The sequence below is a fragment of the Ursus maritimus genome, unplaced genomic scaffold (assembly GCF_017311325.1).
Source record: "Ursus maritimus isolate PB19 unplaced genomic scaffold, ASM1731132v1 scaffold_3, whole genome shotgun sequence".
Taxonomy (NCBI): Eukaryota; Metazoa; Chordata; class Mammalia; order Carnivora; family Ursidae; genus Ursus; species Ursus maritimus.
The window spans coordinates 17,372,195-17,398,223 of NW_024425563.1; the positions used below are offsets into that span (position 1 = coordinate 17,372,195).

Genomic DNA, 26,029 nt, shown 5'->3' on the forward strand with positions numbered 1-26,029 from the left:
TGGAAAAGGTTCGAGAGTGGCACCATACCTTCAAATCTTGTGTCGTGAAAAAACACTGGTGGATCGTAGATCCTGATGTCAGCCATGAGGAGACTGGACCTGAAACAGGCCGGACGGCCATGACTAGCTTGGTGGGCCAGCCTGGTGGCACCCTCCCAATGAGTGTGGCTAGACTGGGAATCCCTCTATGTAAAGCTTCTAGTGTTCAGCCCTGCCCACTGACTCCCCACAAACCACAGGAAAGGCTACTATCCAAAGATGTTGATAATTTCCCCTTTTCACAGGTGATAAGAGAGCTAGATTTCAAAAGTAGAATTAAGGATTACACTGGGGAATCTGTGTCAAAATCACTGTTGACTGGATGCACAGAGTGAGAATGTCAGAGGCTGGAGAGAGTAATGAGATCGAAGGGCCCGTTGCCCCAAAGATCTCCAGCCCCTGCCAAGCCATCATGGCAAAATCCTGAGAAGAATCACAGCCATTAGGATGGGTGGCTCTCCATGCGCTGTGACGAGTGCCCAGGAAACCCCGAGACTGAACGTTATACAATCATAAAGAATTTTCTGGGCTGTAAAAATGATCTTATCATCAAATCAGTAATGCCTCTGGGTCCAGTCTGCCTGAAAATAGGACGCCAAATTAGATGACTCCTAGTGGTTCCTTCCAACCCCCCAACATCCCTGACCTTCTGGAGTCTAAGAATTCCATGGGGAATGTGCTCTTCCTCCTCTCTTCTTACTGTGTCACCCGTCTCCCTGCAGAGCTCTGGCCTCTCCACGTGGATTGGGCACCAGATGTTGTCTCTGAGTGGCCTCCCACCGTGGGCTGTCACCCTGTTGGCATGCATCCTGGTGTCCATCGTCACCGAGTTTGTGAGCAACCCAGCCACCATCACCATCTTCCTGCCCATCCTATGCAGCCTGGTGAGTAGGGCAGGGCGCCCAGATGTCAGGAGGAGCTGCCTTGGGCCCAGGGAGCAGTTCCCCAGCTGTCCTCTCTCCTCTGGTCATTGCCACAGACATCACGGATCGGTGCTCCAGCGCTAGTTGGGAAATGGTTTCAAATTTGATAGATAGATAGATAGATAGATAGATAGATAGATAGATAGATAGATAAAATTGTAGCAAGGGTTCTAGAAACCCTTTTCCGAAAGACTAGGATTAGTTTAGAGGCAGCCTGAATGGAAACAAGAATGCAGAGAATATCCTTAAAACCCTAGGATTCCAATTACTCACAATCATCATTTCTTTCTCTCCTAAGATCTAAGAGTAGGGCCAGAGGAATAACTACAGAAAATGGGGGCAAAATGCTCCCAGAAGTACCCTCAGCTGTAAAGACCAAGACCACAGCTCTGTCATCACCACCTCCCCCCAGTTTCTCTGTCCAGGGGTGGGGGTCTGAGAACTGAGGCAATGCCAGCCTCATCCCATGGTCTCAGAACAATTTCTTATTCATGAATGAGGGGAGGGGAGCAACTCCCAGATCTCAGCCCGGCTAAGCAACCCCCAAGGTAACGCACCAGACACAATGCTGCGTCTGTCCCATTAGTGAGCTGGAACCTATCAAATGAAGCCTCCATCCCCAACAAATTGATACCCTTCTGCTCTCTTTAACCCCAAACTACCCCCAGCCACTATCTTTGCTCTTTGCTCAGATGTCGCCTTCCACCTGCTCCCTCCATCATCTCATTTGTGTGAGCATGGGAGTGCACTTAGCTAAAACTCGGCAACACTGAGGGTAAGGCCATGGGTTTCAAATCCCATACAAAGCAAGCAGCACCTAGAAAAACACCTTAGTTCTGCACCCCAAGGATGAGGGATCCCTACCTCAACCCAAGCAGCTTACTCATGAGATTTGAGTTTGAAGAATGAATCTCTCGGCTAAAGGATAAAATTAGACCAGCACCAAGAAATGAGACATCCCTTCTAGGAAGGAACTCAGAGCCCACGTTTCCACCGGAAGTAAGTGAGCAGCACGAGCCCACCCAGGTTGCCCAGCACTGTATGCCCTCGAGGGTAGTGATTTAACTGCCCCCACCAGCCAAGGTTGGCCACCACCAAGCCACCACTTAAAGCATGTTTGTGATTTTAAGCCCAAGAAGTGCAAGCCGCATCTCAGCGCTGACGTTTCTGTGAATTCTCTCTTCTCCTAGTCTGAAACGCTGCACATTAATCCACTCTACACTCTGATCCCAGTCACCATGTGCATCTCCTTTGCAGTGATGCTGCCCGTGGGCAATCCCCCCAACGCCATCGTCTTCAGCTACGGGCACTGCCAGATCAAAGACATGGTGAGTCATGGGTGCCCGCTTCCTGCCGATGGACAGGGACGAGTGGCTCCACAGCCTTCTCCTGAAGTTTATCATTTTGCAGCAGTGTCTGTGGTCTGTCAACACCCAGTCTAGTGTGGTCGAAAAATGGTGCTGGCAAAAAGGCCTTCAGCCGGTCCACAAGCACCAAGAATAGCAAGAATGTGCTCTCCCACCCTTATCCAGGCAGAGAAAGCTGGAACAGACACGAGATGCAACCCAGGGTGAGGCGGCACAAGGCTCTGCCTGTTTCTTCACTGGACCAGTGGGGATGTTCACCACAAAAGCCACTGGTTTACTCACAGAAGCGAAGTAGGAGAAACTGTAGGAGCCTAGGGTGAAAGGTCTGATGGGACAGGACCCTCCCGTTGAACTCTCCCCAATGCCAGAACCCCTGAGGCAACAATGGCAAAATGAAGCACCCACATCTCATTTCTTAGTTCTCAGCTGGACTCCCACAAGATGGCTCTGGGGAGACATCTGGTCAGATTGTCGTGTTGGGCCTATTTACCCTCAACCCCTCAACCTATACTCACTGCTGTGCTCCTGGATATCCAGGCCGCTGGGGGTTGGGGGAAAGATGAAAACAACTCCTGATTACTGGGGCTGGGATGAGATAGGGCTGTCCCCCTTGCTGAGGGTCTCACACATTCTAGTTCAGTATAGTCCAAACTCGTACTCAGCAGCCCTGTAAATACCAAATGGAGGAAAGGGAGAGCTTCAGGCCAGTAGCAGATATTCAGATCCTTTGTACCATCCAAACTGCTCATACAGGTCCTCTGTAATACTTCAGGGAAGGGAGGGCACAGCCATCGCCCCTCCCCTCCCCCTCATCTCTTACCGCACCACCCTATCTGCTCGAGAGAGTTGAGCTCAGTCCCAACTCTCCTGTCCCCTACTTCCTCTCCTGGGTACCCCCACCATTCACCCCCTTTCCCCGTCATCTTTTCTGGAATCAAGTGATCAGTGACAGTGCCTTTCAAAGGCACCAGATGACAAGAGGTGAGCCAGTCGTAGGTTCTATTCCCAGCCCAGGCACTGACCTGAGACCTCCATTTCCTCACCTGCAGAAGACGGAGGTTCCAACTACATGCTCTGCTTCCTTTCAGCTCTAAACGACTTCAATTCAGCCCCGTTAGAACATGCCTCCTCTGGCTAGGGGACCTGGGCAGCTCACGCCCAAGCCCAGGGGGCAAGATGATTAATAAGTCCAGGGCTCTGGCCAGAAAGCAGAGAAACAACACATCTAGTCACTTGCTTGGAACAATTTCCTAGCATTCATGTTCCCTCACAGATTTCCCAACTTCATGCCAGCTAGTGGACCTGCGGTGGTCACAGCGGTGTGCTTGCTTCCTCCCTGGTAGGCTGCCAGCTACCCTTACTGTACATTTTTCCATCTGGCCCTGGCTCTGCCAGCCATCCTCCCTCACACCCCCCTCAGCCTGTGTCACTTCCATGGCAGCAATGGGAGGGTTCAGGGTCATGGAGGTGACATTCCCTCAGCAGAAAGCAGCAAAGCTAGCATGTCTGTGTCACCCTCCCATGGAAGGGCTGAGCAGAGGCAGCTGACCTGGTTCTCCAGGTGAACCCAAGGCACACTACCTTCCATAAGCTGTTGCTTTGGGAAGGAAAAAACAGTTAACAGTGGCAAAGGCTTCGTACAGTGGGGCCTCTCCTACAGGTCCCCTATGTGTCAGCACATTAAAGGCTCCAAGAGTTCCCGCCTTAATGCATTTCCCTATCATGTAGCTAACAGGATCCTTGCGTAGCATAACTCTTAACATTCTAACACCTGGTGTTCCAAGTACATGCCTCCCAGGCTTCCACTTGAGAGTGAGAACACAAGTGGAGATGGTTCTAATGGCTTCTCCCATCCTTCACAGTCTTGAGCCACCCTTGGAGGCAACACTCCAGATTCCAGGCAGTGACTGGAACAGGTCAGGGCCAAGGCTTGGGTGGGCAGCATAGATGCAGAGACTGGGGGATCTGTGCTGCGGCCTGCTCAGTGATGAGGATGGGCTGCTTTGTGTCCTACAGGTGAAAGCTGGCCTGGGGGTCAATGTCATTGGCCTGGTGATCGTCATGGTAGCCATCAACACATGGGGAGTTAGCCTCTTCCACTTGGACACTTTTCCAGCCTGGGCGAAGGTCAGTAACATCACTGATCAGGCCTAATGCGAGTGGGCAAACGGTCCAACCGAAGGAGCTGCCAGCACCTAACAGAATCTGACCAAGAGGCCAAGGAAGCCACCAGGAGCGCACAACCAACACCAGAAGATTCCGCCATCTGCCTCCTCAAGCAAAGTGCAGCAAGCCTCCGACAACCAAAACACATGCTTGGTGTTCGTGCCTTCTGCTCTGCCCTCCTTCCTTAGCACCATAGTTCAGGAAACCCTGTGACCTTTCTCACTTCCGGTATCTTGGGCTCTCCACTTCTTTCTGAAGACAGGAAGAGAAGAAAACCTTAGTCGCCCCTCAGAGGCTAAGCCTCACAAACTAGCCTTACTAGGTTTATTCTTAATACCTTAACCCCTTTTTAGGAATTGAAGGGGGAATCCAAATCATCCTACCTGTGCACAGATAACGAAACCAGTTACATCTCCTCTTTCGGAGGAAATTCTGCCCCTGAATTTTCTCATCAGTGTTTCTATCCTTAAGCTCTCACCACAAAAAGGCAATCTGGGTAAGTCCTCTTTGTGGCAATCAGTACTCCTTTCTCATTACTTTAGCGTCTTCCTTCAATGGCTTCTCTTTACCTTTGGCACCAAATTCCCATAAAGAAATAGTGTTCTCCTTTAGAAAGGGGCTGGTAAGCTTCTCTCTGTCGAAGGAAAAGTAGAGGAAGATGACACATTGAAATTAGTACAGGCATCCCCCACTTTTCAAAAGTTCTAGTTACACCACTTCACTTTTACGAAAGACCTACGTTAGTACCAGTTGTCGCTAGCTGAAAGAAATCTGAAGAGGATTTTCAGGTTTAGGAGAAGAGTGCATGTAGCGTTCAGCACTGGTTTTGCAGCAAGCCCTTAGAGGAGCAGTGCGCAACCTGAGCAGCTGGAGTGGTGCCACCATGCCCCCTCCCGGGAAACAACACTCAGCATCTCAGCATCAAGCTGCCAGAGCTGCGAACACCTGTGCTTTGTCTTTATTTTGTGCCCCGTTAGCAAGTGTCCTAAGGTATCAGAGAAGCCTAAGAGAGGTTCTTTTTTGGGTCTGCCAATGCTCAGATATTTTTCCATATAAATGAATGGTAACTGCTGCTTTGCTTGATGCCATTTCAGCTTACGAAAGGTTTCACAGAAATGCTCTACTTTGGGATAGTGGGGGGACACCTGTCTCTCTCTTTACTTACCACTAATCAATACCACTGCATTGGTTCAGTTGGGAGGGAGAAAAAACTCTCATACCTGTTTTATTAATGGGGCCCAAACTATCATTAAGACCTCAGTACTATTAATGTATCTGACTAGCTTTCTTCTGCATGTAATGAGGAGTTCATTCCTCAGAAGACAAGTACAGAAAGTTCCAAACCATCAGTCACTTCCTACAAGTCAATGAGTCCCTTGGGGGGAGAGAAGATGTCTTATGTTCCTTAACATCTCCAGCAACTTATACAATATAGTAAACTAACTACTCAATAAATGTTGCCCGTGAGAAAAATCACTTTGGAAATCAAGGCCTCCTGTTTCCTCCTGAAAACCATGCCATTTTCCCCACGACAGATGTCCTTGCTATATGACTGGCTATAGCTCCCAAGGCCCCTGGCTTGTAGGCAATACATATTTCAGATTTCTACCACCAGTACCTTGCTAAATCAGTCTTACTGGAAAAGTAATACTCCACAGTTACTTCATTCTTTTAATTGATTTTAAGTTACTATTGATAGCATGGGCAGTTTTCCCACACAATAACTTATCAATAAAGTCACTCCCTTAGTTTATCAAATATCTGTGAATTCTAAAATTTCTCTTGTGCCGGCCAACACTTGCATGTTCTGACCACAGCACAAATGACCAGATTTAACCACGAATATTACTGCTTCTGCCCTATCAACTGGCCTAGGCCACATTATTTGACTCCTTATAAAGACCTACTGAGCCCAAATAAATACTAGTGTTATGCACACAATAGCTGGTTTGACCGAGTCAGCAGCTCTACAGTTATTTTGCTATAAAATGTTCAGAAGAGTCAGGGTGTTGTCGTATTGTCACAGCTGCCAAATTGTCAACTGTCTGACCCATGCCAGAACTTAAGACGCCAAGCCCCTATTCATATTAAGACAACGGTGCAAATAGTAAGATTCAGAGTACACATAGTAAAAAAGAGGAAGAAGAGGTGACTAAGAATTCAGTGGACTTAGAATTCCTGGCCGCTGTGCAGCCTTTGTGAACCTCACTCAGCCCTAAAGGGAAAGCGGTGCAACTCCCCACCGTAGCTGCTGCCAGATGCTCCGAGGAGCCAGTGCACGCAGTTTCGGCTCTACTGACTGTTCTCCAGAGCAGCACTCTTCCTTCCCACAGCCAGAGTGCAGGCTAACCAAGCCCGCTCATTCCAGTGACAGGAAATGTCAGAGATGACTAACAACTCCTTGTCATCTAGTATCACGCCACTGGTGGACAATAACTTAGCCTTATGTCTCTTGCACATAGATCATTTGATTTTTTCTTCTAATATCACAACACTAGATGGATGGAAAGCAGTAATGATCACCTTATACCAGCTTATTTTATAGATGACTGAGAAACGAAGACATTTAGGTGCACCTTATTTTCAAGTCAATTATGTATCAAACTTGCTTAATTGCCTTTGAAAATTGCCTTTGAAATTCCTTTAAGTCAGCCATGAAGTACATGGTACAATCTTTTATATTAGGATTTACATGGCAAAGACTCATGAACCATCTTTTAGTAAATAAAAGATAGCTAGTTTTCCCTCAGAAATGTCAGAATAAATCTGTTTTTTCAGTTGAATACCAAATAACATAGTTGGCTTCACACTAAGGCACCATGTTTGAAAAAGTACACCTAGTGGCACCTGGGTGGCTCGGTCGGTTAAGCATCTAATTTGGCTCAGGTCATGATCCCAGGGTCCTGGGATCAAGCCCCGCGTCTGGCTCCCTGCTCAGCAGGAGTCTGCCTCTTCCTCTCCCTCTGCCCCTACCTCTCACTCATGCTCGCTCTCTCTCATGCTGTCTAAAAACCTTAAAAAAAAAAAAGTACATCTAAACATTAGAATAACTCTCAGTATCACAAAATGTTCAAACCATTGGCACACAAAGGCCAGAGACGACCCAAGTACACAGGTAACCCATTCTGCGGCTGCCCCTGCTAAACGAATTCCAAGCACAACTGCCCGGCTATTTACATGGTGACTTTCTTGTCCCAGTGCTGTACAACTGTACGTGCAGGAATGACGCAACCACACTGTCCCTTTCGTAAGGCCTTGCCACAGGGGCAGTGATCCAAGCAGACCCACGCCTCAGGTTTTGCAATGCCCCACCCTGTTCACTTTCATAAAACCCACTGTTCTCTCGTTTCCCAGTGCCTTACCAAAAAATGTACTTGACTAAATTATGATGCACAGAGCTTTAGAAAAGGTATAGACTAAACATGAAAAATCTAAGTGTCACTAGCTCTCCTATTAAGACCGGGCAAGATCTCAAAATATGTTCCCTTCACCACCCTGTTGCCTTCCACAAAGCCCTAACAGTCACTAGGGAAAAAAGAACTCATTCATGACTAAGGAATGGAAATGCTATGTGCAAAGTCCCAGATGGGAAGTTTCAGAAAAGCCTCATTTGCTCCAGTACAGTCTGTGGTGTTCCTTCCGGGGGAAGAACAGAAGTACTAAAAAGGCAAGAGACCTCAGCAGAAAAACAAACACCAGCGGAGTATCTAGGGAGTGAAGTGCTTAGTGGAAATGAAAACATTATGTGTACACGTGCTCTAGGAACCTGTACGCACAGACAACTAGAAAAACCACAGTGTAACCTTCTCTACAGTCGTACAAATGAAAATTGAGTAAATGGGTTAGAAAAAATGAAATTGTTCCCTAAATCAGGAGGTTACTCCTTAACTGCATAAAACACCAAATCAAAAGAAATGTCTAGAGGCATCAACTGGTAACTTCAAGTCCTAAAAGACAGCCCCTTTTGATGATTTTAAATACAGTTGTTTGGGTTTTTCTCTCCCTTTGTTTGGGAGGATGATGGTTTGAGGATAAACTTTTCAAGTTCATTGTGTTTATGAAGTTCCCAGCATCAATCCTAAAGTCTTATTTTGTACATGTCGGTAACCTTCCTTTTATGATCACGTATGGCCAAGAGTTTTCTTAAATCACAACAGGAATTTTCAAACAATCTTAAAAGGAGAAGAATATGTCTTGAGGTGATTCTTCCCATCCCTCCGATGGTTTGCGAGGCAAAAGTCCCCACAAAACACCCGGGGAACGCAACTCTTAATGCCACAATCACAGTCGTTGCCACCCTCACCCACGTGACGAAGTTTCAACTACACCCGAAAATCTGTGATGGTTCTGAGCTCCTCCTCTATCTCAGTGAGGCTAATCTCACCTGAGAACTCAGCCCCTTTCCGCTGCTGCAAGAACCTAAAACTAGAAGAGGGCACCTGAAGAGCCACCACAAAGGCAGCCTGTATTCCCTGTGGCGCAGTTCACGTGAAGGTGAACGCAAGAACGGAGCTGCTGGATGCCTCCCACTGGTAGAAATGAGCCTGTTAGCGAGGGGAAGAGTCAGTCACTCCTGAGGAAGCCCTACATCCAAATGAGAGTAGATGTAATACAGAGATACCTAATCTCCTAATACCTAAGTTACCTTCACCCCTCAAAAAGCCCCTCTGGAAACGACACACACGAGCAATCATGCTACCATAACTGTGACAAGGAATCCCTCTTTGCAAGCACCTTTCTAAACTTGTAGCATTTTGAATACCCTCAAAGGTGGTAAACCTTTATCCTTCAAGGCTGTGGTTCATTCTGCTAACAATTCAGTCACTCAAGATCAAATCTTGTGAGCCAGGAGGTATGATCAAGGTAGATACTCTAGATTTTCATCAGCAACGAAGAGTGACCACAGAATGACAAATTTTGCATGGTTCATAAACTGGTTCCAAAAAAGTGACTGCAAAAAAATAAAGCATTCTGACCAAAGCAGCAGGTTCCGACCAACATCTATTATTTATTGGGCAATTTGCAAAGCACTGTGCAACACATCACATACATTATCTCAACTGCTTCTCGTGTGAGCCACATGAGGTAGTATTAAGTCCACATCTGAGAGAATACAGCAGTGTCAGAAAAATAAGCCCCTCGCCCGTGATCTCACTTCTAGGGTGAAGCCAAACCATAACACGCTGCTCATCTGTATCACACACTAGGACATGCTGCCAGAGATAAACCCTACTCACGTATGAGAGCCCTGTTTCCAAAGAGAAGCAGAACCCCTTTTAGAATCACATAGTACCAATGTCATCACTGTCTGAAAAAAGGTATCTCTAAATTACTCTTCCAGTTTACTGATTCTGCTAAAATGTCTTCAGAAATGGCATTTTCAGTGAGCTGTTCAAGTCCCTAAAACAAAACACACAATCAAATGGGACTTCATGTACAGTTAGTGCAAATTACACTTTCAGGGTGTAGCTTATGTATAATAACTTTAGGTTCAAGGTTACCACTGTAACAGCAAAAGACAGGAAACCTAATGTTCATCAGTAACAGCTTAAATAAGTTATGTAGATCCATTCAACAGAATCTCATGTAGCCAAAAAAGGGAAAGAGGTCTTGTTCCTTACATAATGATATGGAATGATCTCCATTAAGGGGGGGGGGAGGCAAGGGGTGAACTCAGTACAGTTTATGATTTGTGTAAAAACTCCCATACACACGTATTTGTTTCAGCAGAGAATCCTTCTCAAAGTATACAGGAGACTGTTGATAGTGCCTGCCTCCAGGAAGAGGAGCTAGGAGCTGAAGGACCGGAGTATGAGAGGCCCTCTGTTCTGAATCACTTTTGTATCCTGACCCAGGGGAAAAGTGATGTATACAAACATTTTATTTTAAAAAAAAAATGGACTAATTATACATTTGACAAATTACAACAATTTCTTTCTTTTTCTTTCTCTCTCTCCCCCTTCCTCCCTTTGTTTTTTTTTAAGATTTTATTTATTTATTCGACAGAGATAGAGACAGCCAGCGAGAGAGGGAACACAAGCAGGGGGAGTGGGAGAGGAAGAAGCAGGCTCACAGAGGAAGAGCCTGATGTGGGGCTCGATCCCACAACGCCGGGATCACGCCCTGAGCCGAAGGCAGACGCCTAACCGCCGTGCCACCCAGGCGCCCCCCTCTCTCTCTCTTTTTTTTTAAAGCAATAGAAGTTTACTGAATGCACTGCAAGGGAGCAACGGGCAGGACAGCAAAGGAGAGAGTGCCAAGAGGTGGTGGTGAGGGGCTATATTACACGGCAAAGTAAAGGACTATAGAATTCTCCCTTTTTTGGCAATCTTAGGGACTGTGACTGGTTTTAAGTAGCCCATTGGTCAGTTAGGGTCTATGGCTTAATGAGCCTGTTTGCATCAGCTCGGTGGTCACTGTGGGCCCTTTTGCCTTGCTCAGGTTTCTAATTGCTCAAGCCTGTTGCCTAAAAGTGGCCTCTATGTTCTACCCTGACAGATCGACAATGACAAATCTTTGGCAAGTCGGTGGAGGTCTCATCTTCAGCAGCTTCTTCCTGCTGAATGAGGGACTTAGAGATGTCCCTACTTATGGGTCAACACACAGTGGTGATTTCTGATTGCAGGAAAAAAAAAAACCCTCAAAGTTTCTTAGGAGAATCACTATAAAGGTATAATGTAAATACATTTTTAATGTGAAGAGGCATAAAATTTCCTTTACAACTTGTCATTTATCCACCATGTAACGTCAAATGCACCTGTAATTCCCTAGGATAATAAGTAGGATTCTTGTGAGGGAAAAGAGCCCAATCAAAGACACAATTAAGGAAAAACATGCATACTAGACTATGAATTCTATGGAGGATAAAGACCATTATTTTACATATTTTTAAACTCCATAGTTCCTGACAGGGTTCTCAGAATATAGTTTCTCAGTTAATGAGTAGTAAATTGATTTACTGATTAAATTAGCAATTATGGAGCTGACTAAAAACAGTACAAAATAAGTGGATAATGCAGGAGTAACTGGCTTCTGGGCTTTAATTTTAATGACTCTAAAACAACATAATTTAGTACCAAATATTTAAACACCCATTATAACTGCTAAACTGTGAAATTAGCATTACTTATGTCTGACTGGCTATACAAAACTCATCAATTTTTCTTTAGAAAAGAGTAGAAATTCCAAAGAATAAAGGAGAGACTACTAATTAAAGGTCACATTTACTAATCTAGCACCATAATTCCAGTCTTAGGCCGTCTCAAGTGGCAGGAAGGAGGAAGGGACGAGGTGAGGAAGTTGGAAAAGGGTGGTTCTAACTTGTGGCCCCATCTCTGCTCTCAGGCAATGCAGGATCTAACAAGAAAATTGTTGAGGCTGGGATTTAAAACAAAAGCTTTTGGTTCAGATGGTAAGGAGGCCCTCAAGAACAGCAGAATCGGTATATCCGGAAGGCAGTGCTGGAGTCCGCCTCATGAACTAGGGGGTTTCTTCTTGGCGTCCAAGTCTTTTTTAATTTCTTCTAGTTTTTTAGCCAGGTTTGGTATCTTTAAAGAGAAAAAAGATTATTATAATTTTGCATCTACCTAATCAATAGTCTTTTACTTCTCTTCCTCCAACAATAAAGGGTCATTGCACAAGTCTTTATTTTCCTCTGAAAGTGACCTGCTAAACAGAATTTCTTAGCCCCCTAACTGCATAAGAAGGATCTCAGAAGTTGGAAATTAAGGTCTGCTCCCTCCCTGGAAGCCAGATTCTGACTTCTACTTTTATATACCCACTTAGCACCTCAATATAATGCTAAGTTATATATATAAACAATAAAGGTAATATAAATTAATAAAGCTCCTTCCTAGAAAACTATATAACTCAAGTGAAGGTTGATAAAGAATTTCTTTTGTCACATCAAAAGCTTCACCACAAACATTTCAAAAGTTAATATATTTCCCTTCTTTCCCTTTTCCTGTCACTTCCTTCCTTTCCCTCTCTTTACAACACCCCTTCCAGAATCCCCATTCATGGGCAGTTTTGTCGCCTGGTTTTCAACTTCCCATCTATAAAATGAGGCTAATATAATCCCCACTTCACAAAACTCTGACCTTCTTAACTGAGCTGCACTATAAAGATTCATCACTAAAATTCTCAGTCATTACTACCAGGGTGAGGTGCCTAAAAGGATTATCCAATTAGTCTTTAAATTCCCACTTATCACATAATTTTCCATAGAACTGTAAGAAGACTCTAACTCAGTAATTAATTACTCTGGGCTAACACCCACAGCTCAGGATCACAAGACCATCTTAAATTGATGGGATTTTGCCCTCTTGTGGTGATATGGAGGACAGATGCTTCTGTGAGGTGTATTTTTCAAACAATGGAAAATCCTTCTACAAAATTCAGAACATTTCCCTCAGATCTATGGACTTCATTTATGCTGGAAGGCATACCTGACTTTAACAAAGACAAGTCACTACAAATTTGTGACAAGGAATCAGGGAGGACATGGATATGGTCACTTACGTCATAGTTCTGAGCCAGATACATTCCAACCACATTGCCAAGAGTAAATCCAAGCTGAAAGAATAGAACAGGAAGAGTTACACTGGATACCAAGTTCTGTGCCATCCGATACTAAACTAAACTATATGGACAACAGCCTAAGGAGCTCAGGACAGTTCAAGACCCCAGTGTTCAGTCTAGGGCTAGGCAGTATGAGATTCAGTTTTCTTCTGTAAAATAAACATAGAAATACTCTTCCAAAAGGTTAAAGAGCATACAAAAGTGAGAATAAATGGCAGCACTAAACAAATCTACTCTAGATTCTCCCTTCCCCTCACAACCTCCATAAATATTTAACTGTCAGTTCTAGCAACCCAAGCCCAAGTGATGATTTTGTTGTTAAAAATAATTTGTTTTTTGTCTTTCTTTCTTTTTTGGTTATAAGTATTGTTACTTCTTGCTACATCGAGTAAAAAATATCCGACTAAAAAAAGTACTCAGCTAAATTGTATCATCTTAGACAATGAAGAGATCTTCACAATTCAATTTCTTCATACCTGAGGCCTAGGGTAATGAAGCAACTTTTTCAGGGTCATTCACAACAAAGGAACACAGAACCTAAATTAGATACACACTCAAAAATGAGAATGTATCATGACAGAAAAGCACGGGAAACTCTGACATACAACTGAGACAGCACATGCCTTAGCACTCTGCCAGGGGTGGAACCTAATGGGCAGAACACTTAAGACCTGTGGGAGACAAAGATTCCCTAACCAGCTCTTACTCAGGGAGGAGAGACAGGCATCATTTTTAGAGACCTATAAATGCTTATTCCATTGGGTGACTGTTTTCCTGAACACTAAATGAACAAAAACTATTTCATGAAAATTTAAGGCACTCCATTCACCACAAAAGAACCAAAGCTCATTAAACTTTGAGTTCTAATGATGATCCGTAATTCCCTGGGGTTTTTTCCTCCAATAATTATGAATCTCCAATGGGACACCTAATTTCTAATTTCATAAATTCAAACTGGCCTCTCTTTTTTTAAAAATCATTTTCTCTAATCATTTCTCTAATCTAATGCTCCTATTCAATACAGCAGAGCTTAACAGAAAAAGTGTGGCACTTAACACCATCAGTTCTACATGGTGTGGTCGAACCTTCTCTTCAAAACAGAGACACATACGGGGAAACAAAATACAGCCTTCCTGAGCTTTAAACACCAAAAGCACAATTTAAATTGGTTGTTAGTTAATTAAGGAGCGTAAAAGAGGCTATCCAGTCTCTAATCAGAGTCCGTTTTCTAATCATTTAATTAGGCACATTCTGTGAAATTATAGTTTTACCAAGGTGGCACCAATAAGCAAAATGATTTTTTTCACTCCTGTGTGTTGAAACGAGGTAGACAGAAGTTTTCCAAATCCAGAAAGAGTATTAAATTTACCTCAACTGAGAAGTTTAGCTCTAACACCAAGCAGAGAAACCATTAAGGGTGAAAATTTTCAAGAAAAATAGAGCTCTGGTTCCACTACTATCTAGCTGTGTAGCTGTAGAGGATTTGAGTTTCCTGATCTATAAAACATTATACTAACAATGTTCCTTCCAGCTCCAACATTCTAGGATTCCTGGTTCTCATCACATGTGTCTTGACATAAATATGGCATATCTAATGTGGCTTCATTTGGCAATTTCACCAGCACATGAAAAATTAGTAGTTATTTTAAAACACAAAACAAAAACTATGGGCCTCTAGACAAGTGCTATCCAATTCCAGTTTCAAAACACTGCCAGGTCTACCACTGGGATATTGTAAAATCAAACACACAACATTAAGAGAAACGTCACATATTAAGTGAAATGCTGAGGAAAAAGCATGAAGCCAGAAAAGCATTTATGTTATTTATGGGATGCTCACTAGGCAAGTTTACACAGAGAAAACATTTTAATCTAATAAAAAAATATATAAATATAAAATATAAATCTGAGGAATGGTGACTCATTAGTCTGACAAGTTAGATTGGAGCCAGATTATAAAAGGCCTTGAATGAGTCTGCAACCTCTCTGCAGGCCAAGATTGCTTAACTTCTTCCAGGCCCAGACCTGGATGCCGCGTCAAGGCGTCCATCCAGATGGCCGTATGCCACCTCCACGGTGCCCCCTCCACATCACTGATTCCCCCACAGTATCCCCTGCAGAGAAGGTAGTGCAGAAAAAAGAAAAATGACTGCTTCCCAAGCTCAACACTAAATAAATTACTATCACATGCCTTCTGCAATCATTTTGAGACTTTCATTTTGAGACTTGAGGAATATATGGCTGCTTCTCATGTGCACATTGGGGACAATAAATGGTAAAACACCAGAAATGTGGGGACAGAGGAGTGACATGAGCAAAGTGGTTAAAGAACAAATGGGTGGGAGGAAGAGGCTTCAGCTAAGAGCCACAGGAGGCAAGCCTAGACTGGCCCAGGGCCGCGTACAGAATTTTCCAGGTCTACAATTACACCATACACTTAGAATCAGTGCAGCTCCTCAATCCATTACCCACAACTCTGAAACCCAAAACTCTATTCAAACTGTTTCGTTGTAACTCAACTGGCAGCAAAATCACACCTAACCTGAATGGATATGATACTCTTTATACTCTATCACATTTCAGTGTGAATACTCACTTTTTGCTACAGAAAAAGCAATCTTTAATCATAGGATCCTGCCCTACGTCCCCCTGGAGAATATGTATAACAGTAAATATTTTAATGTATGTCATTAAAGAATGCTATCCCAGAGTGCTATTGGGTTAAATAACAAGGTATATGCAGCTTAAACCTTTCTAAAATCTTAAAAAAAAAAAAAAAAAACTCCCGGGGCGCCTGGGTGGCTCAGTTAGTTAAGTCTCTGCCTTCAGTTCGGGTCATGATCCCAGGATCCTGGGATGGAGCCCTGTGTTTCGGCTCCCTGCTCAGTGGAGAGCCTGCTTCTCCCCCTCCCTCTGCTTGCCACTCTGCCTACTTATGCTCTCTCTCTGTCAAATAAATAAATTGTTAATAATAATAATAAAATAGTCTCTCAAATACATGTGGCCCCCAAAGGTTCTGATTAAAAGACTGAAGACCCTTATATATTAAAAATAAATTCATATTCAGCCCTGTAAAGAGATTCTAAATTGATCCCTACACATTTTAAGAGTTTATACATGATGTATAGGAAGAAAAGCTACATATAAATAAAACAGTTATATAACAATTGAAGGCAGCAACCAGTACAGGACCCTGAATATAACAGATGCAGGAAAAACCAGAAATGTGTCATGCATTAAGTGGCCACATGAATGACACAGAAGTGATTCTTCTAAGAAACCATATCTGAAAGAGATCAATGTACCTCAACTTTTTATTAAAGCCTCTAAAGATGCTGAGAAAGTGTTAAAATTTAAACTGGGAAGGGAACTGAATGTGGAGAATCAAGGCATAAGGTATGAATGAGGAAGTGATGACTTGACTAAAAGAAACAGGACAGATCAGAAGAGGATTTGAATTTAGAAATGCAGAGAAATAAGTATGGAGCCCTGGGTAGGGCTGGCTCAGGAACCTCAAAAAGCAGGCAAGGAGTTTAGTTCACATGTAACCTTCATAGGGAGCCAATGGCTATTTTTTAGCAGCAAGAACGTGATGAAAGCACTGCTTTGGAAGTATTCACCCAGTAGCTCTACTCAAATAAAGAGCCGAATAATGAATAAGTACAGTCAGGGAAGGCCCAGATTAGTGTGGTAGCATACGGGACAGCAAGCAAACATGACTGAATTGTTTTATTCTTAAAGTCAATGATGATCCCCAAAACAGGCTCTTAACTACAGAGAACTGATGGTTACCTGAGAGGAGGTGGGTGGGAGAATGGGTGAAATAGGTGAGCACTGGTAATATACAGAATTGTTGAATCACTATATTGTACACCTGCAAATAATATAACACTGTATATTAACTACACTGGAATTTAAAAAAATAAAAATTTTAAAAAATAACAATAAAAATCAACGATGACCAATGAAATAGAATGGAGAGTCCAGGAACCAACCTCTACATTTATGGTCAAGTGATTTTTTTTTTTTTTTTAAGATTTATTTATTTTAGAGAGAGAGGGCGGGGGTAGATGGGGGAAGGGCAAAGGGAGAGACAATCCCAAGCAGACTCCCCACCAAGCTCAGAGCTTGACATTGGGCTCGATCTCATCACTCAGAGATCAGGACCTGAGCCTAAACCAAGAGTGGGTCAACAGACCAACTGAGCCACCCAGGTGCCCTGGTCAAGTGATTTTTAACAAGGGTGCTAATACATTCAATGGAAAAAGAATAGTCTTTTCAAGAAATGATGCTAGGACAACTGGACATCCACATGCCGAAGAGTGAATACGGACCCCTATCTCACATCATAAACAAAAACTAACTCAAAATGGATTAAGACCTAAATGTAAAAGCTAGAACTAGAGAACTCTTGTAAGAACACAAAGTAGTGAATCTTATGACTTTGCATTAGGCAACGGTTTCTTAAATATGACATCAAAAGCACAAGTGACAAAAAAAAAAAAGAAAAGATAAATTGGACTTCATCAAAATTAAAAATGTTTGTGCTTCAAAGAATACCATCAAGAAAATGAAAAAGCAACCCAATGGAATGGAATATTTGCAAATCACATATTGATGAAGGACTTGCATCCAAAATATAAGAATCCCTATGACTTAACAATAAAAGACAACCCAATTTAAAAATGAGCAAAGGATTTTTCTTTTTTTAAAGATTTTATTTATTTATTTGAGAGAGAGTGAGAGCTAGAGAGACCACAGAGGGGGAGGGAGAGGGAGAAGCGACTCCTCACTGAGCAGAAAGCCCCACACAGGGCTCGATCCCAGGACCCTGAAATCAGGACCCCTGCTGAAAGCAGACAACATTCAACCGACTGAGCCACGCAGGTGCTCCTGAGCAAGGGATTTGATAGACATTTCTCCAAATAAGATATACATGGTCCATGAGCACATGAAAAGATGCTCAACATCACTAGTCATTGAGGAAACGCAAATCAAAACCACAATGAGGTGCCATATCACACTCACTAGGGATGACTTCAGTCACAAAGATAAACTAGTGTTGAAAAGGACGTGGAGAAAGTGGAACCTTCATCCATTACTGATGGGACTATAAAATCGTACAGCCATACTGGAAAATGGTCTGACAAGTCCTCAAAGTTGAGCAGAGTTACCCTATGATGCAGCAGTTTTACTTTAGGGTATATACTCAAGAGAACTGAAACACACATCCACACAAAAACTTGTACACACATGTTCACAGCAACATTAACCATAAGAGCCAAAAGGTGCAAACAATCCAAATGCCTATAAACTGGTGAACGGATTAACAAAATGTGGTATATTATTCAGCCATAAAAGTACTGATCCGTGCTAAACATGGATGAACCTTGATAACATTGCTCTGAGTGAAAAGCAGTCGGGAGAGACCACGTATTATATGACTCCACTTAAAGGAAATGTCCAGCATAGGTAAATCCATAAAAACACAAAATAAATTAGTGGTTGTCCAGGACTGGGCAAGAGGGGAATGAGATATAAACGCTAATGGATACGGGGTTTCTTTTGGGGACAATGGAATATTGGATATAAAATTATAGTGGTGATGGTTGCACAACTCTGTGAACATATAAAAAACCGTGGAATTCTACACTGTAAATGGGTGAACTGCATGATGTAAATTATATCTTAAAAATATTTTAGGGCACCTGGGTGGCTCAGTCGGTTAAGTGTCTGCCTTCTGCTTGGGTCGTGATCCTGGGGTCCTGGGATCGAGTCCCGCATTGGGCTCCCTGCTCCATGAGGAGCCTGCTTCTCCCTCTGCCTCTTTGTCTCTTATGAATTAATAAATAAAATCTTTTAAAAAATATTTTTAAAAATGATTAAGATTTCGTAAAATATCAGCTATATGGGGTAAAACTGGAAATCAAAGACAACTTCAAGGTTTCCAGATTGGACAAATGTTTTAAAAAGAATGGAAACGTTAGGGTGAAAAAAAAAATGAGGACTGAGAAACAGCTGGCTTTGTGTATGAACACCACAAAAAATCAACTCTTTTTAATGTAAGGACTCAAGAGCAGGTTGATCACAACATTGTATCAACATAAAGAAGCACGAAGTCTTAAAAATAAGAAAGCCAACTCCATAGCAATCTGACTCTTCTCATCATTTGCTGCTCACCCCCTCTCCAATCAAAAAGTTACATCTGTCAATTAGCAAATAAAGCTACAATTTTTACCCAGGGATGGCTCCTGGCAATAACCCTGACTGACTAACAATTCTGAAATAGGACTCATCAAATTACATTTTCAAAGAGTACACACCCAAACCCAAGTTATGACACAGAATCTGAACCATCTCATATTTACCGACAAGGGCTTAAGAAATCTAAAAATAATCTCATTAAAAATAATAAAAATACTCTCATTTAGCAAATATAGCTACAACTAGCATTCAAAAGGATACCTAAAAATGTTTTATGGTTTCAAGTGAGAAAAGCTACACACTGCAAGAAAACTAGAAATATACATTATCTAACATTAACAAAAAGATAAATTGATAATTTTATTTCTCCATTTAAGTCTAAAGACCTACAGAAGCTGTTTGAAGACTGCTCCATTCCAAGGAAGCAAGAAAAAAATTCACCTGTAGTCTTTAAACAGTTAAGACTTGTTGTGGAGATATCATCAACTGTGTTTAATATCTGTTTTGAATAATAATAAAGCCCACATTCTATACATTAAAACAAAAATCTGGTGAGGATATAACCTATATCTCTTCTACTACCACCACAGAGATGTGCATTTTTAAAATGTAAGCAAGGTTTTACATTCTATAATTTTCCTTAGACAATGGAAGGGGGGAGGCTGTTAATACTTCAATTGAGCCAGTAAATTAAATAGGGACATTCACGAAAAAGATAGCTGCAACACTTTGGAAAGAGGTCCATCAGGTAAAATCGGTCTGCCTGTTCTCAGAGAAGCTGATTCCAATATTCAAGTATCTTATGAATATCTGAGAGTAGTAATCAGGCAAAGGAGGAATATCTAATTAAATAAATAAATAACATAGTATTGACCAAGTGCCATGTGCTTAGGAAATCTAAGCATAAGCTATGTTGCTTCTTTCCCTGGAATTTATGATCTATTCTAGAAAGACAAGATTAAAATAAGTGAAGGTGCAGTGAACAAAACACAGTGCATCACCAAATGATGGTCTGAATGGGCCACAGAGTTCAAGTGCTTCACGTTAGAAATCTAACGTAATCTGTATGAACATATTATAGGAGAAAAATCACTTGAGATGATTTCACATCAGATGGGGAAATAGCATGATAAAATTCAATAACCAATCACAACAAAAACTCTTAAAGCAGAAACAGAAGAGAATTTCCTTAAACTGTTAGGAAATATCAGAAACACAAACATCATACTAAAATCTGAGAAGCAGTTCCACTAAAAGCAGAAGAAAAAACTAGGATATCCACTCTCCTATTGGAAGTCCTAACTTGAGACAGAGACAAAAGTTGGAAAAGAGCACGAAACTCATCTTTGCCTTGACTGGAGATATGATTGCCTTCACAGTATTGCATTCACTGATTTACTTCCTTTAAAAAAAATTTTTTTTAAGTTTTTTATTTATTTAATCTCTATACCCCATGTGGAACTCAAACTCATGACCCCAAGATCAAGAGCCACACACTCCTGACTGAGCCAGCCAGGTACCCCACTTTTTTTTAATTAAAAAAATAATTTTTTAAGATTTTATTTATTTGACAGAGAGAGAGACAGCCAGCGAGAGAGGGAACACAAGCAGGGGAGTGGGAGAGGACGAAGCAGGCTCCCAGCAGAGCAGGGAGCCCAATGTGGGGCTTGATCCCAGGACCCTGGGATCATGCCCTGAGCTGAAGGCAGATGTTTAATGACTGAGCCACCCAGGCGCCCCTAAAAAAATTTTTTTTTAAGTAAGCTCTATACGCAAACTGCTCTTTAACACCAAGAACTAGTAAGGGAGACACTGGAAAATGATATAGATCATCTGAGGAAGTAGAGAGCCTATTTTAATGGGAGGTGATGAAACATAAACCAGACACCCCCTTAGTAGCAGAAACTGAGGTGTCAGCATGTTAGCTGAACTGCAGAACCTATAACAACTCTTCCAACTCAAAACCCACAGTCCTACACCAGCTACCCTCGCGTAGCTAGGGCAACGGTGGAGTAAAAGACACCTCTCTAGTGGGACCATAAAGATGGGACTTTCATAAGGTAATGAAGATCCAATGGCTTAAAACAATAGCTAACACTTACTGAGTGCCGTGTGCAAAGCAGCGTTCTCTTTTTCATGAATTAACTTCACAGCCTTATAAGCAGCCTTTTAAGCAGAAAGTATTATTGCCCTATTGCATGGTGCACTGGGTGTTACACATAACTAATGAACCATCGAACTTTACATCGGAAACCGGGGATGTACTGTATGGGGACTAACATAATACAAAAAAACGTTAAAAAAAAAAAAAAGAAAGTATTATTGCCCAGTTTCTGTTGGAGAAACTGAGGCACACAGTTCAGTAACTTGCCCAAGAGTACACAGGGAAATATATGTGCTAGGCATAGCAGCTAAATTATATGGAGAAGGAAGGAGAGAAATAAATCAAGGATAATGTCAGTATTTCAAATTTGAGAAAGGCAGGGCTGGAGAACAGAGAAAGAAGTTAGGTGCGAGGTGTGAGGCGTGCGTTGCAGAGTGAGGAACATAAGAGGTAATGGGTCCAGACGTGCTGGATCTGAGATAGAGGGGATGACAAGAGATGTTCAGCGGACAGGAGAGGAGAGCAAACTGGAACTCAGAGAAAGGGACACAAGGTAGTTTTGGAAGCAGCTAAGAGGAGAAGGTGACAGCATGACAAGGACCACACTCCCTGAGGGTGGGTTTGAAGAGAGGAGCAGAAAGTCAAGGACTGAGCCTCGAGAAACTCATAGTAACCAAAAGAAGGGAAAAGCAGCCAGCACAAACAGGCGAGATTAGACAGGGCCCCTTCCCAGCTGCTGCACCAAGATACTGATCCCCTCAAGCCCTTGGAGGGGCCAACACCCGAGCCAGCCACCTTCACAGGTTCTTCCGTAAATTAAACATTGTGTTATAATGTTAAAGAATGCCAGAAAACACTGAGACGAATGATCCAAAAGCCAAGGGAGGAGGGATTAAGGAGGTCGTGATTAAGAGTACCAAGGGCTGCCACTTCAGACGGTAACAGGAGCAAAAGCTGGCGCCAGTAACAGTATGACAGGCAGTGCCCACCGAGCTCCCAGAGATGCCCGTCCTGTCAGGCTTCCCCTCAAAAGCCTCCGAAGTTTCCTTACAACACCTGTAGCTAAACCTTAAGGAAGCTACTGCAGTAAAAGCAAAGGGCAGCAGGACCAAGGCAACACGTTTCTGAGACCAGGATGATGGGTGAGTTATTTTAATCCACGGAGGAATGAACAATGAAAGGAATATATAAACAACCCAGGTGCAGTGGTTTTCGAATAGTGTTCCAGGAAGTGACAAGTGTAGGGAGCATCCTGGAGGGTTCCAAAACGTGGGATGACTGTGGTTTAAGTTGTAATAATTTGGCACTTTCAAAACTTGTCCCATTGCCTACCTGAGGGCAAATGAATCCCCATTTTTTATAAAAAAGATTTTATTCATTTATTTGAGAGAGAGAGGGAGAATGAGAGAGAGCATGAGTGGGGGTAGGGGACAGGAGGAAGGAGTCTGATGTGGGGCTCGATCCCAGGACCCCAGGATCATGACCTGAGCTGAAGGCAGACACTTAACCGACTGAGCCACCCAGGTGCCCCTGAATCCCCAGTTTTGAGAAGAAACCGTATTAGAGTTCAGCTAGTATCTTGTAAAAGAGAAACTGAATAATAGCCGAGTCCTTATGAAGTGTCACCGTTCTCTAAAGTACCTTCATGTACTAACTCAGTTTTAATCCTAACAACAAAATCATGAGGTAGGTTCCCATTTTCTTTTGTGGAAACCGAAGCACAGAGAATTTAGAGAGCCTACCCAAGTTCCCACAGCTTGCAAATGATGAAGCTGGGGTTGGAATCCAGGCATCTAACCTCTTAAGCACTAGGACAAGATGGCTGGTCGCAGGTTAAAAGCTCAAGGACAACTCAGGAATCACCTGCTTCAACTCATTTTATAAAGCAAATGGCTAAAAGCAAGAGAGAGTCTTGCCCAAGTGCACAGAGTTAATCATTTGAAAGAGGTGGAATCAAGGTGAGAAGTCATACTACCCGCTTCTTTCAACAGATGCAGTGAGGAGATTGGGAAACAAGAGGGCAAGAGAGCATCCCTGTTCCAGAGACTTCTGAGCTAGGAATTTAATGAATGGCTGCATTATTTCTCCCTAAATGCTGAGAATTCTGAATTCTCAAATCAGGTACGTGCATATTTACACACAGCAAAAGTTTATTCCAAAGCCAAATAAATTCACTCTGCAAAAGCACTCAGAAGTAATCAGGGGCGCCTGGGTGGCTCAGTACATTAAGCGTCTGCCTTCGGCTCAGGTCATGATTCCAGGGTCCTGGGATCCAACCCCGTGCATTGGGCTCCCTGCTCATTGGGGAGTCTGCTGCTCCCCCTGGTTGTGCTTTCTCTCCCTCTCCATCAAATAAATAAAATCTTTTAAAAATTTTATTAAAAAAATAATAATCAATGGTCTCCCAGTCTGTCAATGCGCTACAGCTGTATCAGGCTCAATGCTATCATCTTATACTTTGGGGCTGATATTATTTTTAACATGAATGTTTCCTACAACTAAAAGACAATAATGATCTCTCTTGACTCCTTAACTAACACCTAGTTAGGACACTGGAGAAATTTCCAGAGGCAAAGGAACAGCCCTGTCTTAGGCAATTTATGTCAAGGATACCTCTTTCCTCCTAAGGATTTTAAAAATCAATTACCACCTCAAAAAAGACACAAGGGGCACTGAAAAATTCTCTTTGATAAAGAATATAACATTCGGGAAAGCATCTCATCCCCAGAGCACTCCATCTGGCCACCTGGAAGGTAACTGGAACGTTCACCTGCCTCTTTATCAGAATGAGAGGGAGGAAGCATCAAGTTCGGGAGGCACAAACACTTGGAAAGACTCTCGTTTGGAAATGTTTGGCGAGTCTTCCGGAAACCTTCACCAGGCAACCTTTGAAATACACTCAGCTGTGCCAGAAAGCCAATTTTGAACCGAAATAAAGAGCCATGGGATAGAATTTATTTAATCACAGTAACAGTCATTTCCCCCCAAATGAGCCCTCTGGAGGAGTTCCGTGCACACCAGGGTCTGACTCATGCCAGCAACCAGCCATCCGCAAAGTCTGGAAGCTATAAAAGGCCCGACGAGGGCTCCCCGAAGCCTCGCACTCTGACCTTGTGCTTCTGCGCCTCGTGAGGCGGCTAACTCATTCAGAGTTTACTGCTGGCCCTCCTGCGTTCCCAGAAAACCCACCAGCAGGGCTCCAAGGCCCGGGTGGGGTGTGGGGGCGGGAGGGCAGGCGAGGGGAGCCTTCCAAGTCATCAGGGGCCCCAAAAGCTTTAACACGAGGCTCACACAAGGCCCGCCGGGACGGCACAGCAGCGGCTGTGAAAGTGCCCGCCGGCACCTCCCGGTCTGAGGGACGCGTAAGTGCTGGCAAAGCGGCCGGGGGCCGACAGACACAACACCCCGCAGCCCAACCCGACAGTCGACGAGCTGGCGCCGCGGGCACCCGGACGCACGCCCAGACCCCCCCGAAACCCGGACCCAGGCCGGCTGGCGGGGCCCCGGACCCAGCCCCGGCTCCTCCTGGGCAGCTCCACTCACCAGGAACTGGAGCATGGCGCCGGCGAGGAGCTCGCGAAGAGCAGCTGCAGCTCGGTGGGCCGGTCAGAGCCTGCCTCTCCCCGAGCGAGGGGCGGAACCCGCCGTGGACTTCCGGGTCACGCCCGGCCCCGCCCGCGCCTCCCGCCTCGCCTCGCCTCGCCTCGCCTCGCCTCACCCCGAGCCGCTCGCGGCGCCCTGGCGCCCCCTGGCGGAGAGACCCGAAATTACCGCCTGGACTGGCCGAACAGGGAGAAGGCCTGAGCGGGGGAAGCCTCAAGTCCCAGGCAGGCCTGGATGGACAGATTTGATCGTTCAGATTCCAGGGCTCCAGTGCCCAAATCCCGCTTCTGTAAACCTGGGTCGGGTCCCGGGATCTAGATTACTTACACCCCAACGTGCTTTGTAACCTACAATGAGCACTTTTGATAGAGTTTAGGTGCTTAAGTGGTTAAGCTGGAGGCCTTTGGAGTCTGGCACAGCCCCGTCCAATTCATGACTGCCTTCACCTCCTGGCTAATTAACCTCGCTCAAGTTCCCTTTCCTTCTCTGTAAATGGGGCTGATTGCAGCTCCCCGTTGAACTGTTGGGTGAATCAAATGAGACAACGTGAGGGATCAATAAAGACTTGTCATGTGTCCGGGCTGGACAATGAGCTCTAGAAGACCTCTCCTTATCCTGTCTCCACACGGAGCTACCCCAGCATACTACAGCCACCTCCTACTCCTGGTCTTCAAGCCTTCAACAACCTCCCTTATCACACACTTCCAAAGCAAGACCACATTTTCTCTTTGCTCTCAGCCTTCTGAATTCACCCTCATCTGTTACATTAAGTAGAACTCTGGTTCCAGATCAGAACAACCAAATCATATTAGCTTAAACCATATGGGAGAGTGATATGGAGATACAGTGGACAACGATGGGGAACAGGAAAGAAATCCAGAATTAAGCAGCCTTTTCTCTCCATTTCTGCTTTTCTCCATACATCTGCTTCATTGTTCTCTCATTTTGCCTTTTGTTTTTTTCTGCCTTCCAGAGTCTGACCATTGTAACTTACTGGAGTTTACTCATTAAATGATCCAACGATAGAAAAACTGGGTCACTCT

At 43.7% G+C, this 26,029-nt stretch overlaps 2 protein-coding genes across 2 annotated transcripts in view; one reads left to right on the top strand and one right to left on the bottom strand.

Annotated features, from left to right (window-relative positions):
• SLC13A4 (solute carrier family 13 member 4) overlaps positions 1-5,971 on the top strand; it is a 40,335-nt gene extending 34,364 nt beyond the window's left edge. Inside the window, exons 14-16 of the mRNA XM_040644538.1 lie at positions 762-923; positions 2,153-2,290; positions 4,346-5,971. Coding sequence (XP_040500472.1) covers positions 762-923; positions 2,153-2,290; positions 4,346-4,483 — 438 coding nt within the window. The 3' untranslated portion in view covers positions 4,484-5,971. The remainder of the gene's footprint in view (positions 1-761; positions 924-2,152; positions 2,291-4,345) is intronic.
• Positions 5,972-11,168: 5,197 nt separating this feature from the next.
• STMP1 (short transmembrane mitochondrial protein 1) lies at positions 11,169-25,054 on the bottom strand. Its single transcript, XM_040643964.1, has 3 exons — positions 24,927-25,054; positions 13,016-13,069; positions 11,169-12,042 (listed from the first exon to the last, which is right to left on the bottom strand). Exons 1-3 carry the CDS (start codon positions 24,939-24,941, stop codon positions 11,968-11,970), a joined length of 144 nt encoding a protein of 47 aa, XP_040499898.1. The 5' UTR covers positions 24,942-25,054; the 3' UTR covers positions 11,169-11,967.
• Between the last annotated feature and the right edge of the window lie 975 nt (positions 25,055-26,029).

Coding starts and splice junctions, on each gene's coding strand:
- STMP1 (XM_040643964.1), bottom strand. Junction 12,043..13,015: donor ATCTGGCTCAGAACTATGAC/GTAAGTGACCAT, acceptor TTCTCTTTAAAG/ATACCAAACCTGGCTAAAAA.